The sequence below is a fragment of the Myotis lucifugus genome, unplaced genomic scaffold (assembly GCF_000147115.1).
Source record: "Myotis lucifugus unplaced genomic scaffold, Myoluc2.0 scaffold_0, whole genome shotgun sequence".
Taxonomy (NCBI): Eukaryota; Metazoa; Chordata; class Mammalia; order Chiroptera; family Vespertilionidae; genus Myotis; species Myotis lucifugus.
Genome location: NW_005871048.1, coordinates 64,503,986 through 64,519,865, shown reverse-complemented (window position 1 = coordinate 64,519,865; position 15,880 = coordinate 64,503,986). Strand labels below are relative to the sequence as shown.

General features: G+C 42.2%; 1 protein-coding gene across 1 annotated transcript in view; it reads right to left on the bottom strand.

Annotated features, from left to right (window-relative positions):
- Positions 1-15,880, bottom strand: part of CTNND2 (catenin delta 2) — a 473,749-nt gene that overhangs the window by 301,820 nt on the left and 156,049 nt on the right. The window contains 2 exon segments of the mRNA XM_014453371.2: positions 15,553-15,712; positions 15,715-15,880. The exon segment at positions 15,715-15,880 is cut by the window's right edge and continues 121 nt beyond it. Of these exon segments, the coding sequence (XP_014308857.2) occupies positions 15,553-15,712; positions 15,715-15,880 (326 nt within the window).

The window sequence follows — 15,880 nt, the reverse complement described above, 5'->3', positions numbered from 1 at the left end:
ACAGGCTTCTTTTGTTCAACTCCTTTTGTGACAGGCAAGCATGTGGAAAGTGATGAGACAGGGGTAATGGAGTCTAATGAGCTCTGTGGAGTCTGCTGTCTGCATTCTTAGGATGGGCCATTTCCATTTTTATTTTCAGTCAAAGGTCATGTGGCCCTGCACCTATGCTGCGGTGAAGGGTGTGCTGTGTCAGCATTCAGGGACGGCTCTGAGTTAAAGGGCCTGTGGAACCTGCTGGTCTCAGATGGTACTGGCCTAGTGAAATGCATGGATAAACTGTGGTGGTTCGGCGCCTGTGCCCGATACCCACCTGTGGTTCCTGTGGCAGGGGAGGTAGAGTAGCTCTGAATATGCCAGCCATGAGTTCCAGTGTTTCTCAAAATGCCGCATGCATCCCATTCCCCTGATTAAAATTCAGGTTCTGACTCAGCGGGTCGGGGGCAGGGCTGAGGTTCTGCATTTTTAACAAGTTCTCTGGCAATGTCTGATTTTCTCTATCAGTGGAGGGTGGGGTCATTGCAGTGACAATCATGTGTTCTGTGAATGCTTAGCAGTCGTTCTACAGATAACTTCAGTGGCATCACAACCGCTCAAGTGAGAGACAGTCCTGAGGAGGCTGGTGAAAGGACTCCCAGAAACACTCTACCCAGGCACCCAAATCCTCAACTGACACTGAGCAGAGTCAGAAATTGGAGGGGGGTCAATTTTGAACTGTAATATCCTTTCGTACAGAAGGGCAACCTAATTTGATTTTAGACTTGTAATTAAACCCTTTTGACATAAGCTTGTAAGAAAGTTTAATCTGTGAGTGTTAATTTTAACTGGGAGCGGTCTCCTATTTAAAAGTTGCTCCCAAACCCGGCTCCTCCCTGGGAGCAGCTGTGGCAGCAGCATCCTGGGTAGAAGGAACCAGGCGCTTGGCTCAGGCAATCTTTACTGTCCCAAAGACCGGTGCAGAGCAATCCATGACTTGGTGCTTTATTAATTATTTATCAGAGTTTTTAAAGGCCAGTCTCATATTCACACAGGGACTCTTCTTTATCAACAAGGTGGATTCAATTAAATGAGTGCCATTTGATTTCTCAGCAGCTGCTTCTCAATGCCCCACACCCATTAGTGAAATATGGGAACACTACATCTGGAGTCTGACTTCCAGACCTATTTGCTAAGGGTACTTGTGAATATTTTCATGGAAGGAATACAGAACAAGGTGCTCCTGACCTATCTTTAATATATATATATATAGATACACACACACACACACACACACACACACACACACACACAGCGAGGGACCAGAAGTCCCCAGCCTGTTTTCAGAGGTGCCGACTGCTGTAGGAACTGAAGCTCAGTTTTCATTATTGTTTATGTGGTTTTTGCCCATCATAGAGCACAGGTAATATTGTCAATGTTTGGACAAGGAGAGGGTTTTATCAGATCAAAGTAGGCTTCAGTATGCTGTTTTCTCCATATATAGTTTTAAGTATTTTGAAAAATATGTGAACTAAGGTGTTTTGCATCTCAGCATCATAATAAACACAGGCCTTTTTACTCAGGTTGAATCAGATAAAGATTGGCTGCATATATCTAATATATACATATAGCTAATATAAAGATCTAATTTTCAAAAATTAGACATTTAGCTTCTAAAATGCAAACTTAGAAAGTATTCTCCCTGTCTTTTTTCTACTGCTTTATATGTTTCACCAACACCCACACCGTGGCCTTGGTGGTAATTTCAGAAGAAAAAAACACCATTAACCCTCAGCATAATTTATAGGGGGAAATGGCAAATAAACTGCTTCAAGGATTAGTCGTTCTCTCTATTTACATTTTATAAATTCTTTATATCAACACTTTATTAAATTTTTATTCTTTTATTCAACATAATACTTGGCAAATAAAAGAGTTTGAAAAGAGAGGAATTATGTTGTATAAATAAACAGTTCTGGGAGGACTAAAAATGTTCCTTGATTCTTTCCTAGTTAAAGCTTTAATATTTGTGTGTTTGTGTGTGTGTGTGTTTTAGAATCTAATCAGTAACTATAATTATTTGAATACCAGCTATATTTATTAAAACATAATTTCTTTATGCAATGCACCACCGATGAGACCATATATAGCTACAATTCTCCTACCCCATTTTTCATCTGTTGTCTTCGTCCAAAGAAATTACTAGTAAACCACCAGTTGAACTGGTAACGATGCTAGTGATGCTTTTCTCAAACACAAAACTATGTCTGTTGACTCTTCCAATGCAAAACAAACCCTACAGATTTGCTAGAAGGTTGTCCAGGTGAAGCGGGCTGTTTGTGGCCATGTCAACAACAACCAACTAACTGACTCAATCATGGAGGTCCTAGGACTGAGGTATTACCTGCTTCTGGACATCATATCTGAATGAGTGAGTGTGTGTGTGTGTGTGTGTGTGTGTGTGTGTGTGTGTGTGTGTCTGTGTGTCTGTGCGCGCGCGCGCGCGCGCTTTCATTCTAAAGAGAATATGTACTGATTTCCCTTTTCTACATCACTTATTAAAAAGAAGCTTATCTTCTGAGGGAGGTTTTGACTTCTTTAACATGTTGCCAGTCCATTTCAGGAGAACTAAGGATGAAGACAGAAACATCAGGAGAATCAGATATCATTTAAGGTTAAGTGTGGGCTCTTCTCTGTAATAACAGCACCATGGGCCAGGTACTATCTAGCAAGCCAAATGGGAATAATCAATGCTATCGAGTCTGTTTGAACATATTGCATAGCAAGCAGTCATTTGAGGAACCACCAAGTCCACTGGGTCAAAATCATTAATGGTTTTCTTTGGGTGCCTTTGCTACCAAGTCTCTAGCTGCTTGTCCCTGGGCAGGTGCTCAGGATACAGACACTATAGAATAGGCATCATCTGTTTTATGTTCTATAAATTTACTAACTTCTTTATAAACTCTAGCACTACAATAGAGTGAGCTGCTAATTCCACAGGTGAGCCTCTGGTCGTCCATGGACCACTGTGTAGGCCTCTATTAGTACTACAACTCAGACCTAAAACATAGGAAGCCAGTTTCCAAAGAACTGAGAAACTCAGAGATGAGGGAGAAGACACTTTACCTTACAGATTTTCAATACCCACTAGGCCAAGTCTTTCTGGTAGTTGTTGGTAATTTTTTAATGTTTTAATCACTTTGGGGAGAACCTGGTCCTTCTGTGTCCATGCTTCTCCCTGTACTACAGATGACTTGCAGTTCTCAGGGGGATATAACACTTCACCCACCAGCTACTTTACAATAGTCAGAAATATTTGTTGACTATCTACTAGAGAAGGAGTGATGAGTACTGAAATATGCAGGGGTCTCAGCTGCCCTTGGGGAGCCCATGTGCCCACTTATTCAAATGCCTCGCCTCTTTTGCTTATATGAAAATTCAGGATACGTTCTTTGTATCAAAGGCAGTCAGTGCTTTGGTAATTAACACACAACACAATAAATACAAATTGATCCATTTGTGATTAGCCTTCATAGATTTTAGACTTTTCACTTTAGTTACTCCATAGCAAATGTGCACACACACACACACACAGGGTGGGGCAAAAGTATGTTTACAGTTGTATGCAAAACAATTTATTCTTGTATAACTATTTATTAATTATTGTATTATTTTCCATATGAACAACTGTAAATCTACTTTTGCCTCACCCTGTATCTACATCTCTATCTTTCTACCTATCTATCTACACATATGTATGATATCAAATATGGACTAAATATATGACAAATAATTTTGTAATAAAAATTATAAGATGCACCTTGGTTAATGACAGTGTAGGAAAGATTCTAATGTAGGCTTGGCTGCAAATTAACTCCATTTTGAGAAATTTTAAGTTATCACTTATTTAAGGTTATTTGTACATCTGCTAGAACAGTTGGTCTCCACACAATCCCAGGTACTTTGATAAAAATTTAAAAAATGTTTAAAAGCCTCAGGATAGAAAATTAATATTCAGAAATCAGTTGCATTTTTATATACCAATAATAAACTATCAGAAAGGAAAACTAAGAAAAAAATTTAATTTACAACTGCATCAAAAATATAAAATACCAAGGAATAAATTTAACCAAGGAGGTAAAAAACCTATATTCAGAAGATTATAATACACTGAAGAAAGAAATTGAAGAAGATACCAATAAATAGAATCATATACTGTGCCCATGTACAAGAAGAATTAACATCATTTAAATGTCTATATCACCCAAAGAAATCTATAGATTCAATGCAATTCTCACCAAAATACCAATGGCACATTTCACAAAACCAAAACAAATAATCTAAATATTTGTATGGAAACACAAAAGACCCCAAATAGCAACAGAAATCTTGAAAAATAAGAACAATGTGGGTGGTATCACACTATCTGATATCAAACTATACTACAAGGCTATAGTAATCAAAAGCAGCATGAGACTGGCATGAAAACAGACACACAGATCAATGGAAGCAAATAGGGAGCCCAGAAATAAACCAACACCTATGAGGTCAATCTATGACAAAGGAAGCAAGAACATACAATGGGACAAGGACAGTCTATTCAATAAATGATGCTGGGGAAATTGGACAGATACATGCAAAAAAAAGAAAAGAAACTAGACCACCTTCTTATGCCATATATAAGAATAAACTCAAAAGAGATTAAATATTTAAATATAAGATGTGAAACCATAAATCTCCTAGAAGAAAACATAGGCAATAAAATCTTGGACATTACTTTTAGAAATATTGTCTAGTTTCTAAATCCCATGTCTGTCTAGTTCCTAAGTCCATGCTCCTAATCACAGTCTCCTATATTTGTTGAACTCAATGGAATGCAACACAATTCTTTCTTCTTCATCCGTAATTAATTTCACTATTCCTACTCATTCTTTTAATTATCCTACCCTTAGATATTAAAATAACCTAGATTCTATCAGAATTATGCCTACATTCATGACTGTGGACTTTTTGTGCTGAGTCCCACCTTTCCTTACTTGCTAGCCTACTGCCAAGTATCTGTATTCCTATGTATCTATCCATTTCTCCCCGCTCTCGCCTTCTCTTCATTGCCCTGGGACTTCACTCTAGTCATGTTCATTGTGTCCTGGGTACTATGTTTCTCGTTTCATGACCTTATATAGCTAGAATACATCAAGTGTTGTAACTTTCTAGGGAAGGATACACAGGAGATAGATTTTATGAATATTTGTGAATCTGAAATTATTTGGTCCTCCCTTTATGATGATGGATAATTTGGCTACTTATAGATTTTGGGTTGAGTTATTTTACCCCGGAATTCTGAGAGCATCACTGGGTTGTTCTTTATCATGTACTATCACTACTGCAAGTCAGGTGGCATCTGTTTTATTTCTCCCCAAGGGTGCTAGGGTATTCTTATGTTGGTGCTTTCAAATTTTGTGATGTAGACTATGCATCAACTTTTTATTCCAAGCATAGGGCATTTCCTATGAAGGCACAGGTCCCTCAGCTCCAAGGAATTTTCCCATATTACTTCACTGATAACTTGTTTCTCTCCAGTCTCTTTCTGTGACTCTAGTAATGCTAGGTCTCCTGGATTTGTCCTGCAAGGCTCTTCCTGCATTATTCTGATATATTCTGATATTTTCTGTCTTTCCCCCTTCCCAGTGATTTCCTTGACTCATATCCAGTCTTTCTATAAAATTTTTAATTTGGGTAGTTATATTTTTGTGGCCTAGAAAAGATTTTCTTGTTATTGGATCCTTTTACATATCATTTAGTTCTTATTTAATAAACACAAGATTACCAAATACCAAGATCCTTCTTAGTACTTAACCTAAACTTATTGCTTGTTCCTTTTAATATCTTTTATTCTGTAAATTATCTCTATTTATGCTGAGGCACAGTTCATTTTTTCTATTTTTTTAGGCTTCTAATTCTCCCGAATTCTTCAGTAATCCCTACTAACATATCACATTTGAGAAAGAAAATCCTGGAGGTAGCTTCTTCTTGTGCTACAATCTAAAGAGAAGTGTTCCCATTTCTAAATGCAAGTGTTTCCCATTATGCGTTCCTGAGGGAGGATTTGGGACGGGAAGGTGGGACATCAGGCTGGCACTTTCCTTCTGAAAGAGAAGGTCAGGGGCAGTCCTGAGCCACCTGCCAGCTCACTGCCCACAGAACGGTATGAAATAGACTGTAGTAGACCATAGGCAGCCATAACCAAAGTCTACTTTCTCAGACAGTTTGTTCAGTTTCTTCAATAGTCAACCCCTGTTCTTCTCCTTGGAGTAGGCATGGGCTACATGGCAACATCTTGGTAGGAGAGAGGGGGCATGAGTGGGAGGAGGCAGCCAACTTAGAAATGCCTGGAGCCCTGACTTTCAATGGATCCCTTCATCTTGAGGCCTCTCTTCTCTCCCAGCCCCTTAACTCAACTCTGACCCTTGAGCCTGTCCAAGAATTCACTGAAGGCAGCCAGTCCACCTCCGCTGTGCTGACAGAGCAGATTCTTGGGAGAAACTTGGACATTTTTAATTGCTTACCACTCCTATCTACTTTGCTTTCTAGAAAGTTCTTAAAAAGGCTTACTTGTCGGTGACACCCACCCCCTGGCCTCGGGCCTCTGTGTTCTTGTCTTTTTTACGACGTCATTCTCGGTTGCAGTCCTGTATGTTATTTTTCAAGGGGTCTGAGACATAGGGAAGATGTCTGAGACAGAGGGGACATGAGTGGTTAGAATATGCCATCTTGAACTCTTGTCCAAGATACAGTTGCATTTTTAAATTTACATTTCCTAGTTAAGCATGATCAATATCATATAAGCATCAATAATACTGCAAAAGCTTTGATAGAGTTCTACATAAAAATACCATTTTCCTACCAAACAAAAACCTGAACAAAAGAAAGCCTTTTAACCTCATTTTAATTAGCAAGGTTGCCATATGGTAGGCAGGAAGGGGAGGTATTAATTTCTGTGAATCAACAAAAAAGAAAGACATCAGGAAGGCCTTTGGGGCCACTAGCATCCCAAATATTGAATTTCAGAAGCAGCCACCCGCTTACAGTAGCAGGATGTTAAAACAGCCTTTCGCTGCTGCAGTCTGACCCAAACACAACTGGACGGAAATCAGATACCAATATAACTGGGAATGAGATGCTGTGTCAAGTGACTACAAAGGAATGCCTGGTCACCGTTTCTGGGTCGCTGAGCAGATGGAGGCTGTTAGGCAGGAGTCAGCAGGTGCAGAGGAGGTGTGCCGAAGAGATGGCAGTATCCATGCTCTAGGTAGGGAGAGCCTGGAGATAGGGGGCTTCCATGGGACCACTCGGAGAAGGGTTCTCTGCTATAAAATGGGGTCCCAGAATCTAGGGGGCAAAAGGCTGAAGGAATGCTCACTTTGATGGTAGAAGCAGAGAAGGGTCCATGTGTGGGAATAGACCTGCACTTCTCAAGCTTGTTGATCGGATGGCTGGGTTCGGCTCCAGAGCAAGAGCACAGGGGGAAGGGGCTGGGGCTAAGTGGCACAGCCTCTGTGCAATGCCGGAGAGCTTCTGAGGTTGGGGGAGGGGTCTAGATTCAAAAAACCTGGAAATTCTGGTGGAGAGTCAGCTTTTTTAACAACCTTTGAAAGAAGATTAAAGTGTGGATTGATTTCACTGGTTGATCACATTCTAATTAGCAGGTCTAAACTATGACTTTATTTTATTTTATTTTTTACTTCTGGGTGAGCAGGAGGTTCACAAGAACTGATCAAGCATTTGTGCCCTGCAGGCAAATTTCACCTTCAGGAAATGCAGTGTAAAGGAGGAGTGGAAGCCACATATCCTGTTGCATTCGGACCATATCTCAAGTGCTGCGTGTTAAACAAACTGGCTCATTATCTGGAGAGACTTCATGTTTCCTTTGAGAACCTGCCACCAGAGATGGCAAAGCTTTATTCTAGGATTAGGCTTTTTATTTTTTTCCTTTTTCTTTCTTATAACAGGTGCACCTGGCAGAACTAGCAAGTCTGAAATCTGAAAATATGTGAAATTTGGGGTTTATAATATGTGATCCACTCAAAATACTGTGTTTTATATCCGTCTGGCTGGGGTACAAGGTGGACACGCCTTGACTAAATTCCTCTCCATATTAGGTCAATTTTCTTTGCAATCATTAAATGTACAAATCTACTTTTAATCCATTTCAAGTTTGCCTCAAAATAAGCTTGTGATGTTTGACTTAACTTTAATGCATATTTATAACTCAGATTTCTATTTTTAATGGGATTAATTTTGCTCTAAGCCAGAAAAGGAAAGGATCATGCTATTTTTCTTACAGAAATGAACAAAAATTGGTAAAGTTATATTCGATAGAATGATGAAAGCCTGTTAACCTCATTTTAATTAGCAAGGTTGCCATATGGTAGGCAAACTTTTGCTTTCTTTAAAATCACTAATCATTTACAAAAGTTAAAAACGTACATTGCATATTTACATTCTTGGTGTTTTTCTTCAATAACACGATATACTTTCTACCCACATATCATGTACATTTAAGATATAGAGAAGATGGACTCAAAGTAATCGAGGTTCAAATCACATCTCTGTGGTCCAGACACATAACTTTGGGCAAGAAACTTATCACCAATCAGTCTCAGTTTTTGAATCTGTACAATAGGGGTGAAAATTGTACATAAGTTACTGGAAAAAACATGAGATACAGTTTGTTAAGTGTCTGGCACAATGCCTGGCATTTGCAAATGCTTTATATCGCAATTTTTTTTACCTAATTTTATTCATTGTGAATAAAATGAATGCATTTAACTTTTAATTTATAAACAATAAAATTAACCTATTTGTCAGGAGAAAAATGTTAAAACTACTTATGTCATTTACCTAGTCTTCTTCCTGTACTATTTATGAGTGATAATTTTTGAATTGTCCCATTTCAAAATAAATGGGTGAAAGTTTTAATAACTAGATCTGGGAGCACGGAAGGACTATTCAAATGCCTTTCTAGGTGTTTCCCTGCCTATTTTTTATTGAAAACCCCTTCTCCGCACAGCCCCCAGAATGAGGTTTCTAATATTATCAGGTCAGTCCTCTTGGAAGGGTGACACTCACTATAAGCCCTTTACCTCTCATCTCCTCCCTCATCTCCACCCCCAAGCCCATCACTCATTTCTGCCTCAGGAAAGCCTGATCGGCTGATCACCCCAACACCTTTCCACCGCACCTTGCATCACACCCCTTCTCTACTCTTTGACTTTGCTCCAGCTACCTTTTCTTACTAGTTCTATTGCTGGTGCTTAGCTCTGGAGCCACCGCACTAAGGAAGCATTTGCAGCACATGTCTGATCCCCACTATAACAGGCCCCTCTAGCATGTTCCCATAGTAACCGACCTGCCTCACCTGAGCACTGGATTTCAAACAGTCTGTTCTTATATCCATTACCAACTAGGTCTCCTGAGGGCAGGGGTTATCCTTCACTCATCTTTGTGTGCCCAACACAGACACTGGCATGTTTGGGGACTCAAAAGACCTGCTTTGTGTCTGAAACAAAAACAAATGACCTCTTCCTTGCACATCCAAGTTGGTATGGCAGGTATTATTAAGTAATAAAGTTATCTTCTATTGAGCTGGCCAATGTACTAGAATTTTATATGTATTTCCTTATATTTGTCTGACATTGTGAGATACATATTGTTGTAAAAACCTAGATAAGGGAACAATTTTAAGCAGGCAAGTCATGCACCTAGGTTAGGGACCTCCAACAGGAAGGCAGGGCTGGGTTTCCAGGAAGGCATCACTATATGATGAAAAGAGAGACAATCTAAAGAAAGAAAAAATTCTAAGAGGTCTTTGGAGTCTGATGGCTTAACATCTGAGAAATTATACTGTTCTAGGTTGACTCTGAAGTGTGCTGCTTTCCCAGAGAGGTGGAACTCTGAGATCACTGGCAGGACTTTAGAAAGCTTGGCCATCAGGAAGGTCTAGTGCAGTGATGGCGAACCTTTTGAGCTCGGCGTGTCAGCATTTTGAAAAACCCTAACTTAACTCTGGTGCCGTGTCACATACAGAAATTTTTTGGTATTTGCAACCATAGTAAAACAAAGACTTATATTTTTGATATTTATTTTATATATTTAAATGCCATTTAACAAAGAAAAATCAACCAAAAAAATGAGTCACGTGTCACCTCTGACACGCGTGTCATAGGTTTGCCATCACTGGTCTAGTGGAATGTGTGGGTGTGTGTTCCTCACCAAGTGTCCACACAACTGCTGACCTAAAATCCTCAAATAGAACTTCTACAAATTTGAAAATATTTGCAGCTAAACAAGAACCACTTCTTGGAACATTATGCACGTTTTTGATCTCTAGTTTTTCTCCTCCATTCTCTCTTGGATCCCAACTTCCAGTAGGATTTACCACTACCCTTCACTGAAACTACTCTTTCAAACTCGCCAATGAATACACTCTGCTAAACCAATGTCAGCCAACAGTCTTCCTTTGTCTTGACTTTTTAACTGTACTGGACATAGTTTATTGTGACATGCTGTTCTTTTGGCTTCTAAGAAATGGCACTGACCTTCTCAACTATCAGACTGATACATTTGTGGGAGGCACTAGGGCTCCTCAGTCCTTGGACCTCTTCTCTCTATACTTACTTCCCAGGGTAATTTCTTCTAGACTCCTGGTCTTAAATACTATCTACCTAACGATGACTCCACTCCCTAATTTTTATCACCAGCCTGAGATTCTCCCCTGAACTCTGACTTGCACATCCAACTGTATACTTCACATGTGCATTTTGATTCTGATAGGCACCACATGTCCAAAACCAAAATCTTAATATTTACGAGCACTGTCCCCAAACCCAACCAGATCCCTCTGCAGCACACCTGTCTCAGTCAGTGGTGACTCCATTCTTCTGGTTGTTGGTTCAGTGACAGCTTTAGTCCTCTTTCTCTTATCATCATCACCTAGTCCATGATAAAATCCAGTGGGCGCTACCATACATATACACCCAGAATTACACCACTTTTCATAACCTTCAATGCCACCATCCTGGCCCACATCGTAATCATTTCTTGCTTAGATTACTGCCATAACCCCTAACTAGTATTCATGTTTTGCCCTTAACCCCCAACAGTGTATTCTCTACAAGTACCCAGGGTGACTGTTATATACACTAAGTCAGATTATGTCACTCCTCTGCTGAAATCTTCAATGGCTCCCATGGATTTAGCACAACCAGCATCCTCATCAAGATTTACAAGACCTTCCTTGCTGGTCACTTCACTGACTTCATGTCATTTCTTTGCCCTCTTTCTCTAGATACACTCTCCTTGCTGTCCTGCAAACATATCAGACATGCCCCTATTTACTAGCTTTGCATGTCTGTTCCTTTTATTCAGAATGCCCTTCCTCTAGATATTGATATGGCTGGCTCCCTGACTTCCTTCACTACTGACTTCAAAGTGACCTTCCAATTAGAGCTTTCCCTGGCCACTCTATCAAAAATATTTACCTTGCCTGGCTGACATGGCTTAGTGGTTGAGCATCGACCTATGAACCAGGAGGTCACGGTTTGATTCCCGGTCACAGCACATGCCCGGGTTGTGGGCTCAGTCCCTAGTATGGAGCATGCAGGAGGCAGTCGGTAAATGATTCTTTCTCATCATTGATGTTTCTATCTCCCTCTCCCTTCCTCTCTGAAATCAATACAAATATATTAAAAAAAATATTTACCTTGATTATTTTGTCTTCTCCATTTGAAACGAGCTCAGAGATATTGGTTGATATTGATCACTACTCTCTAAGCTCTAAATCAGTGCCAGTAAATCAGAGGTGCTTAATAAATAATTATGGAATAAATTAATTCATTCAAAAGTGAAAGTCAGTACCTATTCCATATTTATATGTCCTAGTTATCAGTGACAAATCTACAAAGTCACAGTCTTGAAAAGCCGAAAGCTATTTTTCAGTCTTGACTGTAATGGTACTTTCAATTAGCAAACAAGGTGGCTCCAAAGTTTACGACACCTGGAATGCTATCAGGCACCCCGATTTAGGCATGGGGTCCAAAAGCTCCAATACTCCTGGTCTCTCACAAACATGAGTCTGTCCCACACCTTTCCTGGGCCATAGTTTTCTAATTTCTGAATGGGGCATCTGATCTTATGCAACCCAAGTATTTATGTGGAGTTATAAAGTACAAGGTGGGGCCACAGTAGGTTTACAGTTCTTCATATAGAAAATAATACAATAATAAATAAATAATAATACAAGAATAAAATCTGTTTTGTGTACTTATGACTGTATATCTACTTTTGCTCCACCCTGGAATTTTAAACTCAAAACCAACAGCAGCAATTTACATAAAAAGAATCTTTAAATGAACATTTAAAAGCATGCATTTTAAACAAAGTATTACAAACATTAAAAGTGTTCATTGAAACTCTAAAACTAAAAATGTTAAATGACAAGTTGATTTTTTTCACCAGGTAGCAAAAATGAAATATGGTCAGAGAATCTGAGGAACAGATGGAAGTGTGGAGGGAAGAGAAGGCACAAGAGACTGTGCTGACCAATGGCAGTTCTCTTTCTAGCCAAAGCCTTCTACACTGCCTCCCAACCCACACATACACATGCAAACACACACACACACACACACACACACACACACACACACACACCAGACCCTCAGAAACATTCACTCTAGATACTAGAGTGGGATCAGTTTTCACAACATACTTACTTTTACAACCGTTTCCTTAATTCATGATATAAGGAGCTATGGGACTGCTCCATTGGCACACCCCCAACCTCTCCACCAGACCACACTCCCTATTCTTACTAAAATAATGCAGAACATGCACAGCTTAGCATGTATAACCAGTGGGACAGAGCTGGAGGCTAAGGCAATGAAACAACCATTAGTAAGTCACCTGGACACTTTGCGCCTCAGTTTCCTCTTCTTGGTGGTGGATGGGAAGAATGTCATGGAGCTTTAGTCTCCCAAGAGCTCCACCAGTTCCCCACCCTTTGACATGATCTAGTTATTTGTAAACGTCTAATACAAAGTGTCCATACATGTTTCCTAGCCCTCTCTTCCAACCAGAGTGCTTCTTAGTTCCTGCCTTACAGATATTTTGGTACTAGTAGCGGGTTGGCATTATAATGGTCTACCTCCAAAATTCTATTAAAGAGAAAGGAGTGAGTGAGAGACAACACTATGTTCACTTCAGTAAACACACTTAGCATAATTGGGGGCAGGGGGATTGCTACCTTCACCCTGTAATGTCACACCAGTACTTGACAGCACTTACTGTGCGAAATAAAAGACACCCTTAGACACCTGCTTCATGTATGCACCAGGTCCCTTTCTTTATTTTATACTAGAGGTCCGATGCACAAAATTCTGCAAGGGGCTTGGCCCTCACAGCTGCGGCTGCCTTGGCCCTCGCAGCTCCAGCTACCTCATGGCCTTGATCCCTGCCCACTGTTGTTCCATAAGGTCATTCCGCCATCTGGTTTAATTAGCATATTAGCTCTTTATTATATAGGATATCTTCACAGTCATCTATTTACATCACGAAAGGAAACCTATGAACACAGCATCTGTTACTAGAGTGACACAATTACCTAATCTATATAATAAAAGCCTAAGCGACCGTTATGGCAGAACAACCAGAACAACGGGTCACTATGATGCGCACTGACCACCAGGGGGCAGATGCTCAATGCAGGATCTGCCCACTGGTGGTCAGTGTGCTCCCACAGGGGGAGCACCGCTCAGCCAGAGGCTGGGCTCATGGCTGGGAGTGCAGCGGTGGTGGCAGGAGCCTCTCCTGCCTCTGCAGCAGCACTAAGGAGCAGCGAGTCAAGTGGTAAGGAGCAGAGAGCAGGCGGGCAGTAAGGAGCGAGAGCTCCTGGACTGCGAGAGGGCACAGGCCGGGCTGAGGGACCCCACCCCAGTGCACAGATTTCATGCACCGGGCCTCTAGTCTATATATATAAAACCCTAATATGCAAATAGACCGAATGGTGGAACAACCGATCAACCAAACAACCGGTTGCTATAACATGTGCTGACCACCAGGGGACACACGTGGAACATGGCGGGCATCAGCAGCAGGTGGCCGAGTGTGGAACATGGCGGCGTCAGCCATAGCGGGATGGTGGAGCTGGTGAGTGGGGGCGCCACTTGCATCTGCTGCTGGCACCTGGTGCTGGCCCTGATCACTCAGCACCATCAACGGGTGCCAGCATTGGTTGCTGGCCCTGATCGCACCCACTGCCGGCGCCAGTCCTGCTTGCACCTGCAGCTGGTGTCGCCACTCGCACCCACTGCCAGTCCCAATTGCCCCTGAGGGCTTCTCCACCTCCCCCTGTTCCTGAGGGGTGATGGGGGCAGCAGCCGCTGCTCACACATGCTGATGGCGCCGGCCCCGCCCGCACCCACTGCTGGCTCTGGCCCCAATGGCTCCATGCCATCAGTGGGTGCAAGCAGGTCTGGTGCCATCAGCACCTGGGAGCAGTGGTGGTGTAGCAGGGCTGCTGGCAGACAGGGGACCAGGGGCTGTGGCGGGAGGGGCCAGACAGGGGCATGAAGGATGGGCTGAAACCCACCCCTGTGCCCACCACAGCCTCGCGGCACACAGTTCCTTTCAAGGTGCATGAATTCGTGCACTGGGCCCCTAGCACTTTCATAGGAAGAAAAGAGTTGCCAATAAATCCAGGTGAGTTGTCAGGTGTTTGGGAGATAACACATTAGGTTTTCAATCATCATGTCTGGTTTAGCTGAACATATGGTGCTACCAGCAGAGTCACCTGCTCAGCCTGGTGGACGACAAAAGGACCAACCGCAGACAAGTTAACTACTCCGTATGGGCAGGGAAAAGCAGCTTTCTTTCCCAACCCCAGCCCCTCATTCCCTGTAATAAACAAGTACAAATTCAAGGGCCTTCATTATTGTCACCCTTCCCCCATGTAAAGTCACTGACAGGTGTGGGGGAGCCCTTTACTGTTCCCAGTGACTAAATTTAGACAAAATACAATACATTCCAGCCATAACCAAGTAGTAAAATTTCAAGGCAATTCATCATTGGTTACTTTTTTTCACTACTATTGAAATCAATGTAAACTGAATGTCAACTTTGGGGAAAATCCAATACTTTCTTCTACAGCTAAGTGTAGATCACTTAGGTAATCATATAAATATGGTGAGTTTTACTTGCTTTGGTCTTTTTCTGGATACAATCAACAGGTCTATGAGATTCTTCATTAAATTTGACTTAGTTTTACGAATGTCTAAATCTTCTGATGGGGGAGGAATTAGAGTTTGAGAGACTGCTTTACTTTTAAAAAGAAGCAGCTTATTTTAGTTCAGATCCTCACACAGCCTAGGGACGCCCTGCAGATGCTGGACCCTGGCCCACAGACAGGCCCAGCTTGAGCATGGCTCAAACCCAGCTGTATGTCTCCATCCTGCCCACCAGCCACCCCACCATGTGCCCAGGTGCCCCCATGGCAGAGCCAGGGAAGGTGGGCAGGGAGCCCTTTACCTGCCAGGCTGCCCGGCCTCTGGAGGGTGGCGGTGGCATACAGCTCCTGCGAGTGCTTGCTGTACTGGTCGGACGCGTGGACCAGGCGCTTGGTGGGCGACAGGGTGGCGTACGTGCCGATGGTGGAGCTCAGCTGGTGGATGGGCGAGGAGGAGATGGTTGTGACTGCACGGTGGGGGGCGAGGTCACGCGGATCGGGGACAGGCCGGCCGAGGACACGACGATGTTGATGGGCGAGCTGGTGCTGTAGGACTTGGCCAGGCGGCTGGGCGACTGCTTGGGCGAGGAGCCGCGCGGCGCGGCGTAGGCGGCGCCTCGGGGGCCGAGC